The sequence below is a fragment of the Natator depressus genome, chromosome 4 (assembly GCF_965152275.1).
Source record: "Natator depressus isolate rNatDep1 chromosome 4, rNatDep2.hap1, whole genome shotgun sequence".
NCBI lineage: Eukaryota > Metazoa > Chordata > Testudines > Cheloniidae > Natator > Natator depressus.
The window spans coordinates 381,357-400,416 of record NC_134237.1 but is presented as its reverse complement, the minus strand read 5'-3'; the positions used below and the strand labels follow the sequence as shown (position 1 = coordinate 400,416).

General features: G+C 54.4%; 2 protein-coding genes across 2 annotated transcripts; both read left to right on the top strand.

Annotated features, from left to right (window-relative positions):
• The first annotated feature begins 1,805 nt into the window (after window positions 1-1,805).
• LOC141987011 (maestro heat-like repeat family member 5) lies at window positions 1,806-8,363 on the top strand. The gene is made up of 5 exons (XM_074952095.1): window positions 1,806-1,814; window positions 3,427-3,576; window positions 5,006-5,160; window positions 6,977-7,103; window positions 8,169-8,363. The coding sequence occupies exons 1-5, from the start codon at window positions 1,806-1,808 to the stop codon at window positions 8,361-8,363; spliced, it is 636 nt and encodes a 211-aa protein (XP_074808196.1).
• A 667-nt stretch (window positions 8,364-9,030) lies between these two features.
• On the top strand, window positions 9,031-16,959 carry LOC141986086 (maestro heat-like repeat family member 5). The gene is made up of 10 exons (XM_074950243.1): window positions 9,031-9,312; window positions 9,472-9,589; window positions 10,122-10,265; window positions 10,647-10,823; window positions 11,553-11,708; window positions 12,222-12,344; window positions 12,733-12,835; window positions 13,259-13,333; window positions 14,175-14,328; window positions 15,548-16,959. Exons 1-9 carry the CDS (start codon window positions 9,209-9,211, stop codon window positions 14,285-14,287), a joined length of 1,113 nt encoding a protein of 370 aa, XP_074806344.1. The 5' UTR covers window positions 9,031-9,208; the 3' UTR covers window positions 14,288-14,328; window positions 15,548-16,959.
• Window positions 16,960-19,060: the final 2,101 nt, after the last annotated feature.

Sequence of the window (19,060 nt, the reverse complement as noted above, 5' to 3'; positions counted from 1 at the left end):
TGGATGTTGGAAATAATATGGGTCATTCTTCATTTCAAGTTGACTGATTCTTAAACCCATGCTAATACATTCCAGATTTTCAAATAGTTGAGAAGAAGTCAACATATTTGCAGCTGCTAATTCATCCTTCCAGACCCTCAAACCCTCGAGATGACAATCTTTTCTTCCTTTTCCTGGCTTCTCTGGGAACAGAGCTTTCTTGGTTTTCAGCTTGGCCCGATCTGTTCCCAGAGTCCCAACATTCTGTGCACAAAGGAGTGGGGTTAAGAAGGAAGCATTTTTGCAACTAGGCCCAGGCAATGAGCAAAGAACATAGAAACTGACCTTTTGCTCTTTCTATCCCTAGCCTCTGTTTGCCAGGTGCCAGGAATGAGCAACAGGAATGGATCGCTTGATGATTCCCTGTTCATTCCTTCTGGGGAACTCAGCACTGGCTACTGTCAGAAGACAGAGTACTGGGCTAAATGGACCTTTGGTTTGACCCAGTCTGGGCGGTCTTGTGTTGCTTATCTTCTTGGTTGCAGCAACCAGTCCTGGCTATTAGAGGAGCAGATGGCTTCAAAAGACCACTCTCGTGGATCTGGGAATCCTGGGCAAACTAATTCCCTTCCTTTCGAGAAGGACAGAAAAACCCATTTCCTCCTTCTTTCTATTCCAGGCTTCGTTACTTTTTCCAAAGACTCGCCTCTCGGGAGCACAGAGAGATCCATGTGCACAAAGTGCTCGTCCAACCTGCAGCCATTGAGGCATGCTCTGGCCTCAGCCCCCAAGAACAGGCCTTGCCAGAGAAGCCCCAAGGAAGAAAATGCTCATGGACCATCCTGTCAGGCATGAAAAGACTCTGTGTCTGTTGCCAATCCCACAGCGCGATGGCAGAGAGCAGTGAGGAGAGAACAGCTTCCTCTCCAAGAAGGTGGACGCACTTGTCCCTGAAGAAGAAAGCAGCTGAGACCCAGGTGGAGGCAGAGGAGGTGAAGCTGCAGGAGACAACAGACAAAGACGAAGTGGATCTTACAGGTGAGATGGTTCAATCCACATGGTTGGCGAGGACCATGTGAGGAACACTCACACCAGTCACTCGACAAGCCTTCGACATCAGGGCCGTCTCATGGGACAGTGATGGGCACCTCCGGCTCTGGAATCCATTTAGAGGGTGGCAGAGGTCCATGGCTGAGGTGGGGAGAGCTGACAATGTCAGGTCACCCCCCTCTGGGGATCTGGCACGGTGGGGTGGGGACTACTAACATTGTTCCAGGCTGGAAGGAGAAGAGAGAGGCTGGACGTTGGAGGAAATCATTTCTTTTCTCCTCGATTGGGTCCCTTTCCTCAGGAAAATGCTCCAGAGGTCTCAGCAGGTCCCAGCTGGGAACCGTACCAGAGCTGAGTCATTCCTTCTTGGGGGGTTCAATGCAAAAGGAGGCCAGGTGCCCATCACTGACAGGAAAGGGGTGCAAGGGGAGGGGAAGAGTAGATGACACCATTGAAAAGAAACTGGCCCCGAGGGAAGAGGAAGCCTCATGTGGTCAAAGCCCCCAGCTAGGAGTCAGGAGAGAGGAGTTCTCTGCTGAGCTCTGCCAACAACCTTCAGTCTGACCCTGGGCAATTCGCTTCAGGGCTCTGGGCCCAACTTCCATCCTCTGTAAACCAGGGGGAAGACGTGGAAAAGCAAAATGTTAAGAATGTTTCTTTCTGCTGCAGGGACGAAGAAGGAGCCATCTGACACGAAGGGGAAGTGGGAAAAAGGAAGCCCAGAAGAGCAGGAAGAAGAGCGCACTCCCAGCCCCTCATTAACAAGCAGCTCCCATATGACGATGGTAATGATGCTGTGTGGCCGTGCTCATGGAAAGCATCCCTTGCTGTGTGTAGGAATATCTCCCAGGGGCTGAAAAGAAACACTCGTCAAGGGTGATCAACTCCAGCCAGTCTTTATCTGGGTTGCTTGAACGAGGCCCGCTTTGACAAAGGGGTTTAGGCACCTAAAGAAGTCCAGAGGTGCTTTGTGGGATTGGCAGAAGTGCCTGACTCAGGTGCCCGATTCTGATGCACTTTCTATGGCACACAGGCACGGCTGAAAATCAGACCAGGCCCATCCCTGCCCTGGTCGGGGGAAGCCACATATCTCCTGGCTGTGGGGTTCTGGCCCATCTCGTGGCACCAGGACCACTTCGAGACACAGAGAAAAGGAGTCTGCTCTAGAGCCTTAGCTAACAGCCTCTTGGCTTTTCGCTCCTGTGGTCGAGGCTCCTGCACTAAGCTCCAGAGGTCCCAGGTTCCCTCCCGCCTGCCAACATCTGGGCTCTGTCCGAGTTACAAAAGCCTCTAGACACCTTTGTAACTCTTTCTCTTCGGGACAGAGCACCCTGCAGCGCATACAAAAGGCTGCAATTCTGGCAGCTTCTGACCCGCCGGGGGTCTGGAGTATGGAGGCGAGTGTGCCACTCCGCTGTGCTCTACTGCATCCTAGGATATCAGGGTTGGAAGGGACCTCAAGAGGTCATCTAGTCCACCCCCTTGCTCAAAGCAGGACCAAACCCCAATTTTTACCCTAGATCTCAAAATGGTCCCCTCAAGGATTGAACTCACAACCCTGGGTTTAGCGAATGCTCAAACCACTGAGCTACCCCTCAGCTGTTGGCAACCAGGACAGACGGTGCTAATCCAGCGCCATGCAGGCCAGCTGCAGTAATCCCCAGGGCGTGCCCTGAGACACCAGGGCAAAGGCCTCCAGCACCCCAGGCCCTGGGTTGAGGTGACCCTGGAACCAGGCCCCCTGGAGTAACATTGTGCCCAGTAAGTTCTCACCCCCAGGGCTCTGGCCCCAGAGGCCCACGCTTTGGGCTTCTCCTCAGCCAGGCAAACTTGCTTCTTCAGTCTCAGTTACTTTCTGTCCTGACGGCGATTCCTGCCTGTTTTTTGGCAGCCCCACAGGCTGCGAGGTGGGGAAGGAAGAGGGCGTTTCCCTTTGGGCCCTATTCTCAGTCCCTTCCTCGCAGACACTGTGGGCTGCCAGAGTTGCTGAGCCAATCTCCTCAGGCGCTCGGGGTGGGATGGGACATGGGGCAGGTTCTCCAGTGACCCCTCGGTGACACTCAAGGAGCAACTCGAATGGGCTTTGCAGGACATTGAGGCTTTCTCAGCAAAAGCGGGGTTTCCTGCGAGGAGGGGCTAGCGAGGGAGGAAACGGGGTGGCCCTTGGGGTCCCAGCACTGCCCGAGAGGCTCCCGTCTCTTCTCAGGAGAGGGGGCCAGAAAGGGGACAAAAGGCTGAGGAAACCTTAGCACCTGGGGAGGCTTTTGAAGAAACGGGCTCAGCCGCAGTCTCCACGCTCCCTCGGCACTGCCAGCCTCCCCCGGGGACAGACTGTTCCAGGGCAGCTGCCCGAGGGAAATACTCAATCCCAACAGGCTTTGTCCCTGTTCTTTGCAGACCCCCAGGGAGCACCCTTCCTCAGCCCCACTCCATGCCCTGCTGATGGCAGCTGTGAAGGGTCTGACAACACCCACCCTGCAGGGATTTAGAGCCGCAGAGGAAGAGCTGAGGGCCATCGTATCTCTCCACGGAGACAAGATGGAGAGAGTAAGAGACTCCCGCAATGGGGCAGGGGGATGCTGCGCAGAGAGGGGGATGGGAAAAGTTCCTCTCCTCGGAAACCATTCCTGGGACACTGGCATGAGATTGGAAGGTTGGCTCAGCCCCTTGCCGTTCATCGCTTGGCCACGGGGATAGGTGACATTCAAGCCCTTCTCCAAAGACCGCCTGCCCGTGGCGCGGAAGTGCAGACTTATTCCCTTCCTGGGCTTTGGCTTTCCTGGAAACTCTGAGACTAATCAATGAACAGAATCCTCAGCCTGAACTTCCTCCCCAACCTGCCTGTTCCTAGGGTTTCCTGCAGGTCGTCCCTGTCTCTGCCCGAGTTCCTTCTTTCCAACAGGTCCCAGCGGGAAGTTAACAAATGGCCCCTCAATCAGCAGATTGATTTGTGCAGGGCTCTAACTCCTGCTAGCAGAACAGGTCAACAGAATCCAGCCCCCCGCCTTGTAGCTCCTGCTCCTTGTTCGAGAGAGGAAAGAGCAATGACCAATTCCTCACGGAAGAGTCCTAGGGGGTGGCTTGTCCCTTTAGGGTCTGTCTACCTGTGTTGCAAACTCTGCAGCAGGAGCCTGAAAGCCTGGCCCGATGGACTTGGGCTCCCAGGGCTGGCACTGAGGGGCCAAAACAGCAATGCAGACTCTTCTGGGCTGGGGCTGGAACTTGATCTCTGAAGCCTGGGGAGGAGGGTGGCTTCAGAGCCTGGGCTCCAGCCCAAGTCACCTTGTCTACACTGCTCTTCTAAGTGCCATAGCATGAACCCGAGGTTAGAGACCTGGCTTCAAGATTTGTCGCGGAAGATTTTAAAATCCCACAGTATGGAGGTTCTCCTTAGGGCTGGGGCCGGGAGCTGGCTAGCCCCACCCAACTAGCCCTGCATCCCATCTCTGCCATGGGCTGTGGGATACATCAGTAGAACCAGCTGGGTCTGGAGCAGTGCTTCTCAACCTGTGGCCCGGTCAGCACAGAGCTGCGCCCCTTTGGGACATCCTCAGGGACAAACAGGCTGGATTGGATGTGCCCCACAATGGAACCTAGGTTGAGAACCACTGGTCTGGAGGAACGGATTGTGCAAGAAAGAGCTAAAAGGAAGTTGCAGAGATGGAGGAAAGGCTCCTGGAGGGAAGCCCTTGAGAGCAGGGCTGAGAGCCGTTTGCTACGGCAGGGAAGGCCCTGGGACATCAGGGGAGTTAGGACTGTGCCCACTCTAAGGTTTTGTGCGTGTTTCGGAGCGTGAAGGTGCTAACCCAGACCTCAGGAAGACTGGGGTTCCTGGACTTGTCAAAGCCTCTTAGGGAGCAGCCAAGATGGGCAACCGAGGTCAGAGGAGGCTTGCAGGGCTGCCAGGAGGGCTTCCCTGGGAGGAGGCCACTCATTGATAAATAATCCATCCCTCAACTTTCTGAAATTCTTCCAGGTTGGAGACGTGGTGGGAGGGATCTTAATGTGGCTCGACAACAGCTGTGATCCCAGAGCCAGAAGAGCAGTGCTCAGGGCCATGGCCTTGCTGGCTCGCTCCCACCCCCAGGACGTGGTTCTAACCTGTGTGGCTCACACGCTCTCATCGCACAGGTAGGGAGCTGCTTTGTTATCTCCTCAGTCCAGTAGTTCTCTTCCTGCTCCTACTGACAGGCCATGGCCGGGAGGGGTCTGTGGGGCTCACACACTTGGAGGGAGTTTCCTGCGTGCAGAGAGCTGTCCACGCTTCCTAAGAGGAGATGGCCAGGCCCAGCCACTGAGGAGCCAACCCCTCCTCCTACACTCCCCGGGATGGAGACATGCCACTTTTCTGGAGAATTCCAGCATTGTCCTGATTTCTATGGGTCACCCCACGTCCCCTCAGATCCAGTACAGGGCCAATCAATGATTTGGGGGCTCACTCAACATCCCTGGCTCATGAGGTCTGGCTGCTCCTTACTGCAGGAGAGAAGGCAGAGATGGAAAAGGCCCATGAGGCCCATCTGTCTATCCCCTGGAGACCAGTGCAGGATTCTTATCTGTCGTCAGACCCCCCAGTTATTCCAGGGCTGAGGAATTGGTGACAAAATACACTCATCCTTATGGAGCTGTGGGGCAGAGGTCAATCTCTTAAGACAGACATTTCCAGCCCTTATTGATGCAAAAGAAAATCAAATCAAATCAACAAAAAATCCTCCCCACATGACCAGAGCCTAAATGCAGTGCAGCGAGCAGACAGCCAGCATTAATAGCTCTGAGAGGGGGGAGTGCCTCTTTCCACCTCAATAGATTGTTAACTTTCAGTCCTGCTGGTTATTGCTGATCACTTGGAAGGGTCAGCCAGCTGAGGGGTTTGTAACACAACCCCCATGTGCCTCGGGGCCATGAAACCCAACTGAACCCTAGCCAGAGGTCAAAAGTCCAGCTTTCTTTGGCATCTTCTGCAATGCAGTTCTGCACTGACCTGAGCGAAATTTGTGTCACACTGCAGAGCAAATTGAAGAGCAGCAGGAAAGAAATGGAACTTCTTACCCAATTCAGTTATCAGAGGAATAGAGTGTTGGTTTTAAGATTTCTTTGAGTGTTTGATTTGTAAACCTTTCTGAATTTCAGAAGCAGGTCTGAATTTCTTGGAACAGCCACAGTGCTTTCCAGGGGCTGTGCTCAGAAGTCACAGAAACTCGGCAGCATTGGCACAGAAGTTCAGTCAAGCTTCCTGAAGACCTTGCTTCCAGGCCATTTGCTCTTGAGTTGTCCAACCTAGTTCTCAATGTCCTAGGGCTTGACCACCACCTCCGACCTTCCTCACCAAACTTGGAAGTCAAATGACTGGAAGTCTTTTGGATCCATCTGCAGTCTTCCTCTGCAGATGCCTGCGGGGACCAGCAGGACTTAGATCCGCAAGAATGGAGGAGGGGGATTTCAGTCCTACTTTCCTTCCATCTCTGTCACATTGGGCTTTACAATCTCCTCTTCCAAGCTCTTGAATCTTCTCAGATCAGGCCATGTGCTGACTCACTCTCTGACCCTGTCCACCACACTGCAGTAGAATTGAGCTGCTAAGAGACATTTGGCCAAACGCTGGCTCTCCGTTAGACCCCCAAACAGCCAGAGTAACTCCAATGATATCAGGCAAGTTTTTCGGGACTGACCCAAGTGTAACAGAGCAGAATTTTACACAGTCTGCGGGTCACAGTTTGGTGGTCATTCTGTGGTCAGTACATGGTCACTGTCTTGGAAAGAGTGGGTTAGCTTTAGAAGCAAGAACCCATGAGGGGAAAGGAATAAATACAACTTTCTCTGAAGGGACTTGCCCTGCCTTAGCCTCCCTGCACCAGTGGCTGTCTCCTCTGGTATTCCAAGCCTCTCCCTGGGGAGGGCAAGAGATGGCCAAGCAGGAAAGCTCTGACGTGTGTTTCTGAATTTGCAGATGTGCCATTGAGTTGTGGAAGGCCTTGGGTGAAGAACCACAGCTCAGCAGGGAGGTGCTGCAGCAGCTGCTGGACAAGCTCCAGCAGAGACGCCGGGAGGAGAAGAGCAGCCATGTGTCTCTGGCTGTAAGTGAGATTTGAGATATCACCTTGCGAACCCGCCAGAGGCACAGGGAATATGGTGCATCTGTGTGTGTGTGCGAGTTTCACCTCTTCTTAGCTTCAGGCCATGGCTCCACCACACATTGAAGCTGACCTAACTTAAATGGGCAGACAGCCGCCACAGCGATTCCATCCCTGGTGTGTGTCCGCACTTTGCTGCTTGTGTCGGCAGTGCACGTCCTCACCAGAAGGGCTTGTCTTGATTGTAGGGTCAGGGTGGGGCATTGTGGGAAGGCTCCTGAAAGCCAGTTGACGAAAGCGACGCGGTGTCTGCGCTGACACTGCATCGACCTAACTGCATCGACCTGGACTCGCTGCCACTTGTGGAGGTGGAGTTACGAATTTGGCACCAAGGGGCAGTTCTGACGACGGGAAGGAAATTCCATCCTTAGGGGGATGCAGAGTGAGCGGCCTTGCGTTGACCTAACTCTGGAGTGTAGACCAGGCCTTAGTGTGTCCTCGCCACTTCCAATCAAACCAAAGAGGTGTCAGTAAAGTTTCCCCCAGGTCAAAGTTACACATCTGAAGTGGTTTATCTGCTGGTACCCTGGCTCAGTTGTCTTCTGCTCCAGATGGCCCTTTAGTGAGCAGGTGCAGTTCAGGTGTCTCTTGGAAGTCTCCAGCTTTCTGGCTCTGTAAACTGTGGCTAGAAATCTTCCCAACATGGCATACTGAGAAGTCCGGTACTTTTGACTGGGCCAGAAAGACTGGGCCTAGGAGAACAGATCTCCTCAGGATGGTTTCAGCCCTTCCAGTCATGGCTGGAAAGCCAAAGCACAGGCTCTGCACCAGAAAAAGAAATAATGGGGAATAACCTCATCCACACTCTTCTCATCTTTCCATCCTGCTTCCGTTCCAGGAATGGGGGAAGGTTTAGGAGCCTCCAAATGTCCCCACCCCTCTCAGAAGCCAATACTGTTTTGTAATACGCTGGAGAGGAAAGGAGACATGACAAAAGGACAATAGCGAATGGCAATGGGGGCAGGTGGCAGATTGGGAGAGCTGAGTGAAATTCTTTCCCCCCTCCAGGCAATGAAGACCATTTATGAGCTCCTTTTCCTACGGGGATACCGAGAAGCCATCCTGCAAATGTATCCCCAGCTGCTCATTCTCTGCGTCAGGCAAGTGCAGTATGTGCTGGATCTGCACTTGCCAGGGACCTACACGGCCAGGCAGACATCCAGCCCCGAGGAGGGATCCAGCTGCCTCAGCCTCTTAAGGTAATGACTGAAAGGAAAAGGAAGAACAGATTTGTTCGGCTAAACACATGGGGGCTGTCCATGGCCATCAGTTGTTCGGGTGCTGTCGTTAGCCCAGGCTCAGTTGGGAGCAGGTCTCTCTTGAGGGAAAAGGGTTGAGAGCCGTACGTTCTTGTGAGTCACACTCGCTTATCTGACGCCGTCCACAGGCCAGCTGCTTTCCCTACACACTCAGGCAGCAGCCATGTTTGTGCATCCATCCACGTCTGCCACCCGCCAAAGGGTCAGTGCTTTCCTCAGTGCCTGCTGAGCAAATCCGTGGGCCTCTCTCCCCGAACGCGGACAGAGCCACACCGGCAGCACATGGGGACAGGCACCGCAGGACGTCAGCCTCACAGGCAGACAGGAGGAAGAGGGACCAGTTCATCTGGTTCTGTGGGCAGAGTTAGGGGCTTCCATCTGCACGGGAAAGAGAGAGCGCCAGAAGACACCTCAGGTGGAGTAAACTGATAGAGCTTTGCTCGATTCCACCAACAAAGGATCTGGACCCACATGCCCTCTTGAGTCCTGTTACCAGTCACAGTAAAGAATCAAGTATTCAACTATCGTGAGTGATGACACCAACCATCTGAAGAAGTTACAGGGTCCCTAACTGGTTCCAAACTCAGTGAAACTGCAGTGTAGACAGGGTATCACACTGGATCGATCCTTGGGGAGGCTAGCTACTGCTGAGCATGCTGGGTGTCTCAGGACTTGTGCAGATTTGCCATGCTTGGGGCTGATCTCATTGCTTGACACTCTTTTTTGTGTGTTTGTTTGTTTGTTTTTGTTTTTAGCACCTCAGTGGAGGCTGTGAAGACGCTTTTCTCCATGCCCGGCTACTGGAAGGAATTTGCCAGCATCCACTTTCATCGGGGTTGGGACATGATAGCCTCCCGATATCACTACTCGCAGGGGGTTGGCCTGATTGCAAGGTTGGAGCTCAAAGTTTCCTCTTCTTTGGGTCTCTCTTGGGAATGGGATTTCCATGTGAAATACTCCTCAGTTCTAGGCTGCCAGCTCAACCCAGCAACTTGAGCTGAACGCTCTCTCCCCCTTGAGAATCAAAAGGGACTTTCTGTTCCATGTTCCAGAGCCATGATTGAGTTTGAGAACCCTCAGCTCCCTGCAGTTTTCAGAGAGGCAATCTCCATCGTCCAGAGTGGGAAGGAGGAGGAGCAGAGAACTATCGCCCTGGCTTTCTGCACTGAGGTGAGATTCATGAGTTGACAGGCAGAAGTGGGCTTTCTGGAGAGCAGCTCAGGACGGTAAGCTCTAGGCTACATTGTCAGCAGCTTAGCAGCCCTACCGCCAGCTAGCTCCTCTCCGCACATGGATGGTTGCGGGCATTGCAAAGAGAGGGAGGGAGAGACAGGGTGAGATTGCTCCTGGCTGGATGTGCCTAGATGGGCTTATGGGACAAGAAGCCATGTTTCTCCAGTGCCCCAAGGCCATGCTTCTCTCCTCACCTTTTCCTGGGGTTCTGCTTTTCTTCTGCCCCACGGCTCTCTCCATGGCACTCAATGAGGTCTGGAGATTCCCCTTTCCCTGGGGGCTTATTTGTGACTTGTGCATTAGTCTAAATTTGGGGAAGGAACCAACTGAAACAGCAGCAATTGGCTCCCTACTCACCAGAGACTTTGCATAGGAGGAAGTGGCCCTTTGGGAAAGACGACTGTCCAGGGAACAGACCCCACAATAAGACCTCTGCTCCTCAACCTGATCTTCATTTGGCTCTTGCCAGTTTCTCCAGAGTCCTTCCATTGACACCATCCTGACAAGATCAGTCCTCCAGGCACAGCTCATGGACTGGACCAAAGATGCAAATTCCATCATACGGAGGCTCAGTCTGCGAGGCCTTGGCAGTATTGTGTTCCAGCCACAAAAGGTGAGAGCCGGGGATTGCCCAGGGGACCCAGGAAGCCAATGTCCATCCAATAGCTCAGAAATGAGAGGGAGAGCCACACACAAGCCTTCTTGTTTAAAAGACAGCCCTCAAATGGTGGAGGTGCTTTGGGAGCAAATCAAGGCATGCCGTGCTCCCTGCTCCCGTGAGCTGAGCCCTGATTGCAGATGGGATGCAATGGGGGAGGCGGGGTGAGCAAAGACAAAGGTGACAGTGAGCAACTGGCACAGAGTGACAGGAGAATGACTTTCTGCCCCGTTGGGGGGCTGTGCCCTCCGTGGTTTCTCGTTGGTGGCAGTGGTCCAGCATGTGCTCCAGGCTGTCACCTGGGAAAGTAATGAGCTGCCTTCTTCATTCCGGCAGGTGCAATTCTTACGGGCCCAGCTGCCAGCAATCCTGGCCGTCTTTTGTGACAGGGATGGAGGGCGTGTTCTGGAGGCCATGCATAAAGCTGCAGACATCATCCACCTCCTCAACAGGGAGGGGCTTGGCTCCATCTCCCAGGATATTGCAGTCAGTCTTCGCCCCTTCATTGATGATGTAAGGCTTGGAACCCCCTCAAAGAAGCCCACTCCCCCCCTCCACCTGTCTCTGATGCCCTTGTCTCTCTCTCCCCATCCCCTTCCTCCCGCCCCTCAGGCCTGCCATGGAGCCTCCAAGGAGTGCCCCCGCCATGGGTGGGGAATCTCCTGCTGAGCCACCTCCCTGTCAGAGCTCTTCTCTCCAAAGCTCAAGCTCAGTGCCATGCTCCCAGCCCCTGCTGCAGCCTGGCCTGGGGGAGCGGGGGCCTGGCACTGGGCAGATGACCAGCTGTCTGGAGAACACAAGCTCCCAAAGAGGTGGGGATTCTCAGCAGGAAAGAGGTGGGTCGGGAATGGCCCGGCTCTCAGGGGCACCCAAGAGCAAAAGAAATGCTCTCTTTTGGAGCAGCCAGTCCCTGCCAGGCTCCAGCAGCTGCTTCTCCCCTTCCCCACACCAGTCTCCAGCAGCCTTCCTGCCCTCTCCCCTCATCTTCTCGGGTTCCAGGATTCTGTGCTCTCCAGACAGAAACGGCCTCTGGGACACCCTGGGCTGCACTGTCCCGCACAGGGTCTCAGGCCCTGCACAAGATGTCTATGGCGCTGGCCTGGCGGCCTCCCTGCTCCCGCCAGCCAAGGTAGTTCACACAGGGGGAACCGGAGCAGCGTGCGCATTACCACTCAGTGGCGTTATGCTCTGATGCTGCCTGGCTGTAACCGGGGGTCCCCACCCCCTGTGTGTCATTGCCAGGAGAAGGGCAGTGTGCGCTCAGCTGCCATTGTACTGCTTGGCAAGGTGGTGAGCAGGGTGCAGGACCCCGACAAACCCTTGGTGCAGCAGGAAATCATCCACTGCTTGCTCCCCCTGCTGCTGCATCTTGAAGACCAGGAGGAGAGTGTGAAACTGGTAAGTGCCACAGTCATTATTGCCTTAAGAGCAAAGAGCCAGGATCCCCTGGGGCCCCCACTCCATTCATCGCCAGAGCCCCTTGCCCAAGTGGAGTCTTCTCCTCCCTGCTTCACTCCATGCTGGAGCTAAGTGCCTCATCCATCCTCACAGCACACAGCCCAATTGGGAAGAAAAGCCTTCTCCTGGGAAAGAGGAGGGGCATAGCGTAGCGGGGCCGGGAGTACTGCTGCTGGCCCCGGCATGGCCCAGGGCCTGAGTCCCCCTCAAGTGCGGGGCCCACCAAAGCACGGGGCCCTGGGCAACCGCCCCAAACCATCCAAAGGACAGGACAGCTCTGGCTCTCTCCAGCCAACTCTCCCTTTCCTCTCCTCAGCACACTCCTGTGCAGAACAAATTACAGGAATCTCCACTGGCAGGAAAAGCAGGAGAACAAGGGACGGGGAAGGTTCCATGTCCCCCAGACTATCCCTCTCTCAGGGAGAACCCTCTTGGTCTCCTCTTCTCTTGCAGTCATGTAAACTGACGCTCTTCCGCTGCGCAGTGTTCCTCAGGTGGACTCATTTGAAGACGCTCTTCCGCAGCATGGCCTGGGATGGCTCCTCACAGCTCTTGAAGTGTGTCTGGATCTGCTTGGTAGGTGAATTCCTTGTGCCTTGAGAGTGCTGAATGACAACCTGAGGAAGACCTTTCTAACCCCACACCCTGAGTACCCATCCGCTTCGGTCGGGCTGCAGGACTCCGTTCCAGGCTCTCTGCTGGCTCATTTCGGCAGGAGTTACAATCCATTCACATTGTTGACATTTTTCTCCACAATTCTCCGACCTTCAAACTTTTGTCTTTTCAAATGAAAGCTGAGGTTCTGGAGAACACAATGGGAACTTCAGAGGGGTGCTGCTCTGGTGTATGGCTTCATATTGGCGGTTGCCATGGCCTGGCTATATGCTTTGGCTTTCCTGGACTATTCGCTGTGGAAAGAACATGTCATTTGTATATTGTGCATTTCTTCCTTCTTTCTTCCTAGATGCAGAACAACGAGATCCACATCCCCAAATTCCTGTTCCAGGCCTTACAGTACCTGGAAAGCTCACAGACAGCAATAAGACATTCAGCAGCCCGATTCATTGGTAAGCAGAGCAAATTCACTTGATCTTTTCTCAATGCTTCCTTCAGAGCCCTTTTCTGGACGGCTGCTCTGTTCCCTCCAACAGCACCAGAATCCTAAAATGGGGTGTGTGTGTGTGAATTAACATGTATTCCAAGATGAAGGGAGCAACTTAGCTGAATCAACGGCACCAACTTCCCCCACCCACAACAACTCTTTGGCTGTGCCTAGGGGAAACCAGCAGGATGTGAATTCAATCTCCTTTGGAAATCAGCCTCTCAGTAACTTCTGGGCGTCTGATGCTTTCTCGAACGTGCTTTGTGAACAGATGTAAGGAATGTCTGGAATTTCCCAAGGGTGACTTGGGGGAATGGCTGTATCATTAGCAGTTTTCAGCGAAGGATCTGAAAAGCCATGAGACCCATTGTATTCATTGTATGTCTAGGAAATACTATCCACCATTACTGCGATTTGTTGTCTGAAACCGTGAATGAAGATGGCATCTCCCGCCTGTATGAAGGTAAGGAAATACCTCTGTGTGTTTGGGCCTCTGTGGGAAGCACAGGGGTGCAGCCCAGGGCCTGAACACAGCTTTGCATGTGTCCCTCTCAGTCTAAGGACAGCGTTGAAGGAAGAAGGGTGGTCACGCGAGCTTTCATCAAGGTCCCACAATCTGTGCACGGGAGCAGGGGAATTCCATCCCTAGCTCCTAGTCTAGACGTAGCCTTAGAGCTGTGTGGGGAGACTGTCTTCATCAAGGTCAGAAAGTCTCTAAAGGAAGGCCTGACCGAATTGAAAAGGGCTCTTGTTATTCAGGATGATGATGATGATGACGATTCCCCTCTGTAGGGAAAGATTCATCACCTGCCCTCCCTGGAATGGAGCGATTGCAGGCCAGGGACCTTCACTCCGAGATTGGTTATCAGCTCCTAGGAAATCCCAAGAGGGGACATGGGAAACACTTTTCCCTGTGAGCTCTTCAGGAATGAAGGCACAGGGCCACAAAGGATTTCAGGAGACGTTAGGAGCCGAAATCCCTTTGTGGATCTCGGCCTAAATGTTGGATGGTTTAACGTGGCTGCCGCTGTCACTTGCCTGTTCCATCCAAAGAACAAGTGCCCCCAGCCGTCTGTGTGTACGGTCGTGTGGAGGAGTGTCTGCCAGCAGAGGGGGAAGTTAGGCAAGAATGGGGTCTCCTCTCTGTCCAGGGCTATTTTGGGAGGAGCCGAGTTGTTGTTCTTGTGCCCTTAGACTCTTGGGGAGCAAATAGCAGGGGGCAATGGCCATCGGAAGGGGAGGTTTCCTAGGGGCCAGTCACATCAGCACCGTGGGGTTTTCAACCCATTTCCTCTTGGTTTCAGCTTTTCACGAAGTGCCTTTGAAATCGGACAGGACTACCTGGTACATCCTCAACAGATATTATAAATATTTGCAGCAGCTTGAAAATCTCGTGTTGGGTTCTGCATTCGACTAGGGAACCGGGACCGACACCGAAGAGCTCTTTGTCCTGCTATGGTAAATACAAGAGACGCTTCTCAACTTTTTGGTGTCCCTAGCCTCTGTTTGCCAGAAGCTGGGAATGGGGGACAGGGGACTGATCACTAGATGATTGCCTGTCCCTTCATTCCCTCTGGCATTGGCCACTGTCAGAAGACAGGATACTGGGCTAGATGGACCTTTGCTGTGGCCTTTCTTATGTCCTTATGTTTGGAACCGGGGCTGAACAACAAGGTGGATATCAGCAGATGACCCAAAATTATGTTGATTAGTCAGGCCTAGAGAAGACTTGGAAGAAGTTCAAAGGGATCGAAGAAAGCCATGTCACTGGGCAGCACCATGGCAGATGAAAACCAGCACTGACCAAGGCAGGGCCATACACATGAAAGCAGTGAGGTGAACGACTCCTCCATGTCACTGGTGTCAGAAGCCAAAGCACGGCTGGTTGGGCCCAGTGGTTGGAGCAGTGGCGCTGGGGCCTCGTGCTCAGAGTGCTGGAGGCCGAGCCGAGGGGAGCCAAGGGTTGGAGCCGGAGTCCGGAGTCAAGAGCAGGATTGGAACAGGCTGGGGAATAGGGCAAGGGCCGGATTAACGATTCCCAGCCAATGGCAGCTGCGGGGGAACTTAGCCTACAGGCAAGATCAGCTCCCGGGACAGAGGTTCCCGGTGTGGTGCTCGTCGCGCTGACGTGGCTGGCGGGGGGAAAGGAACGGCAGCGTGCGGAGCCGCCTCGCCCCCACCCCAGCCAGGCAGGGGTTTAGTGGCTGCAGCCTGGGCCCCCCTTAGCCCTACTCCTTTCCTGAGTGCACCATTGCCCCACTTCTGCCCCATTCCCACACACTGGTACAGGGCAGAACCCTGGAGCTGATCTCTGAAATCTCTCTCACTAGAAGGAAGTCACTGCAAAGGCAGGACAACCCCACCTTTGGGCACCATGGAGGACATCTCATCCCACTGCACAGAGCCCTATATTCACACAGCTTCTCGCATGTGGTTCCCTCACTCATCAGAACCAGGCGGAGAGAGGAGAAATTCTCCCCGACTCCCTTTTACCATTGCCAGCCCACAGGGGAGCGGAGGTTGCGGGGGGTTGGGTGCTCTCTTTAAGAAATGCCAGCTCTCAGGGAAGTCGCCAATGAGCATCAGCAAAGTGGGGTGGGGTTGTGCCGTGGAAAACTACCCTGCTTGAAGGTTTTGTTCTTCTCATTTGGGTTCCTGCCCTTTCTCCCTCTTCCAGACATCGAGAGGCCAACAGCAGCCAATCGAGCCCACCACTGATCCCATCTCTTGTGAGACGGCAAAGCAGCTTTGCATGGGAAGGAGGAGACAGAAGAGGCCGAGCAGCATGTGCCGGGCTGAACCAGCCACACAGAACCCCATAGTCTAGGTGGAGAAAGCCAAGCCCCTCCCCAGCCCTGCCGGACATGCTCCAACTGGAGCACCAGAGTGTAAGGGAGCAGCTCAGCTCACGCTAGGCAGACCGCTGAAAACGGAGGATGAACACTGTAGGCTCCAGTCCAGAAACAGCTCAAGCCCCTGACTGCAGCTCTCCGAGGCGCCGAGACCCAGCCGCATCCCTGGGGGTCTGCAAACATGCAAGGGAGATCGGAGACTCTGGGAGTTTCCTACGCCGGGAATCCAGAGACCCCCAGCCCATGGCCTAGAGACATCTCCTAGGAAGTAACCTGGGTGAACTAGCCGTTGTCATCCCCAGGCTGGATCCCCACTGACTCAATGGCAAACACGTTGGCCGCAGAGGAGGCCCTGGGCGAGGAGCCGGTGGAGTAACGAGGGCCTGGGTCCACCTGCCCTGGCTGCCATCCATCCTTTGGTGGCTGCCCACGTCCCCATTGACCCACTAGACTGCACAGCCCCAAGAGGAGGGGCAACCATCTTGCCTCTGAACTCTCAGCCAAACAGCCCTGCACTGAAGGGCAGCTATACTGACTCCGGCCGTTGGGCCACACAGCATTGAGGGAGAAAGTAACCATATTGTCCGTTGCCATCGGGCCACACGGGCGTAAGAGACAGGACAGACTCTGAGCGTTGAGCCACACAGCCCCGACGGAGAGGGCGGCCGCACGGACCCTGGTCGCTGGACCACACAGCCCTGACGGAGAGGACGGCCGCACGGACTCTGGTCGCTGGGCCACGCAGCCCCGACGGAGAGGGCGGCCGCACGGACTCTGGTCTCTGGGCCACGCAGTCCTGGACAGAGAGGGCAGCCGCACGGACTCTGGTCGCTGGGCCACACAGCCCCGACGGAGAGGACGGCCGCACGGACTCTGGTCACTGGGCCACACAGCCCCGACGGAGAGGACGGCCGCACAGACTCTGGTCGCTGGGCCACACAGCCCCGACGGAGAGGGCGGCCGCACGGACTCTGGTCTCTGGGCCACGCAGCCCTGGACAGAGAGGGCAGCCGCATGGACTCTGGTCGCTGGGCCACGCAGCCCCGACGGAGAGGATGGCCACACGGACTCTGGTCGCTGGGCCACACAGCACTGGACAGAGAGGGCAGCCGCACGGACTCTGGTCACTGGGCCACGCAGCCCCGACGGCGAGGACGGCCGCACGGACTCTGGGTGTTGGGACACACAACACTGCATGGGAGGGCAGCCATTTTGACACTGGGCATTTGGCCAAACTACCCTGAGGCTTAGTGAAGTTATTTGATGTCAACCATGGGACCTCGCCCCTTCACTCCTCAGACATCGCTCATCTGTCACCATGAGACCGACCCCATGACATAAGACTTTTGGGGTCAAGATGCAAACAGGAGTAGAAGCAAGGAGTGCCATGTGACCCCTCTAAGAGATCCTCCCACTCCTTTACCAATCTGGGGGTGTTTTATCTCCATCCACCTGCCTCAGGAATGGATTTGAGCAATTGGGGAATGTTCTGGGGCAGAGTGACCCATCCGGAAGTGGGTCACGTGACCCCTCCAAGAGCTCCTCACACTTGGGGTGGGCCTCAGCCCCTTAGGACCAACCAGAGAGGGGATTTCACCAAACAGGGTAAGTGCCGTGGTGGGGTGACCTGCCCGCAAGAGGGGTCCACCACCCCTCCATGAAATCCCCGCACCGTCCTCTGCTAATCAGTCAGGGTTTCGCACACACGCTTTAGGCCATCCCAGAAGGGAAACGTAACGATCAGAATAGGCAGTGCCCGAAGGTCTAGGCCAGAAGCCGCCGATCTCTGGAGCTCCACGTTTGCGTGGCTGGCAGCATCGTCCTGGAAGTCGCAACACAACACTGCGGGGAAGAGCCCGTCTCGTTCCAAGGATGTCTTTTGAAGAAACCGTGGCCTAGACCTTCGGGCTATACCTGTTCTGGATTGGTACACATTTCCCTTCTGAGATGGCCTAAGGTGGGAGTGAAACCCTCGCCAACTGCTAGAGGGTGGTTTGGGGACGTTTTAGAGGGACCACGGGATCCTGTTGCGGGCAGGTCACTCCACTGCAGCACTTCCCTTCTTTGGTCAAATCCCCTCTCGGGGTGGTCCTACGGGGCTGACGCCCACTTCATTTGGTAGAGGACACAGGGAGGCGTTCTCAGAGGGGATATACAACCCCCTTCTGCGTGGGTCACCCTGCCCCGCAACGTCCCCTGATTGGTCAAATCCAGTGTTACGAATTACACCTGGTAGGACACGCACACAACTGCTGTGAATTACACCTGGTAGGACACGCACACAAGTGCTGCGAATTATACCTGATAGGACACGCACACCAGTGCTGCGAATTATACCTGATAGGACGCACAGTTCGAATCTAGGCTGAGGCACAGAAACAAAGTCCACAACTGCAGAGTTCCCAAAAGACACTAAGTTTATTACGCTCGAGCGTGGTGCCCCCCTGCTAGCCAGGAGGGGACCCTGAATACAGATTATACAAAGGTTATATACTTTTTAGCAAAGCATGTTGCCCTCGTGCATCGGAATCCTTAGCCAATAAACAAACCCTTTTCTTATCTACCACCTATCCCTGCTTGGTGCATTCCTCGTGCTAAACCAGTATGTTAATTACACAGCATGGTCCTAAAGCCATGCATCAGTAACTTTTATTATCAGGATGGGAGGCCTCACATCAAGGAGAAGAGACAGGGAGTTAGAGACTAACAAAAACCAGATACTGGGAGTCAAGGCAGGCTGGAGACAAGGAGGAGGATTTTCACAGGGATTCAGTATCTAAGGATCACTCCTCCTGGTGTATGATGTGCTGGCATTTAAACAATGGTGGGCCCCAAACCAAAATGGAGTCACATGTGCTAACTTTTCCTTAACACCAGTCTCCGTGTGTGTAAAATGCTGGCTGCCCCGGCCAAATTTTCCTGAAAGAAGGGAAGAAAGGCATGTACCTTTTGGGTTATCTGTCAGGTGGCCATCTTGGACTTGGGAAAAGAATCTGGTGACCTTTAGCCATTTCCTATATTAGTTTGGGTTGGGAAGCACACTCCCACGCACGGATTGAATCCGCGTAGATAGGGTCTAACATCCAGGCAGAGACGACGCAAAGAGGGATAGGGAGGGTTTTTAGTTAGGTCTACTCACCCATTCCTGTGTCCATCATGGAGTCCCTCCCTGACGTCCAATGTCAAGAGAGCAGCAGCTGTCCATCACTGTCCCTGCAAGAGAAGGGAGAGCGAACATCAACATGACCTCCTGGGTGTAATTGTTTGGGAGACTGGAGCACTTCCAGAGTTCTGTTAATCCACCCCTTCTCTAGCCTAGCCTAGTCCTTTTCCCGCTC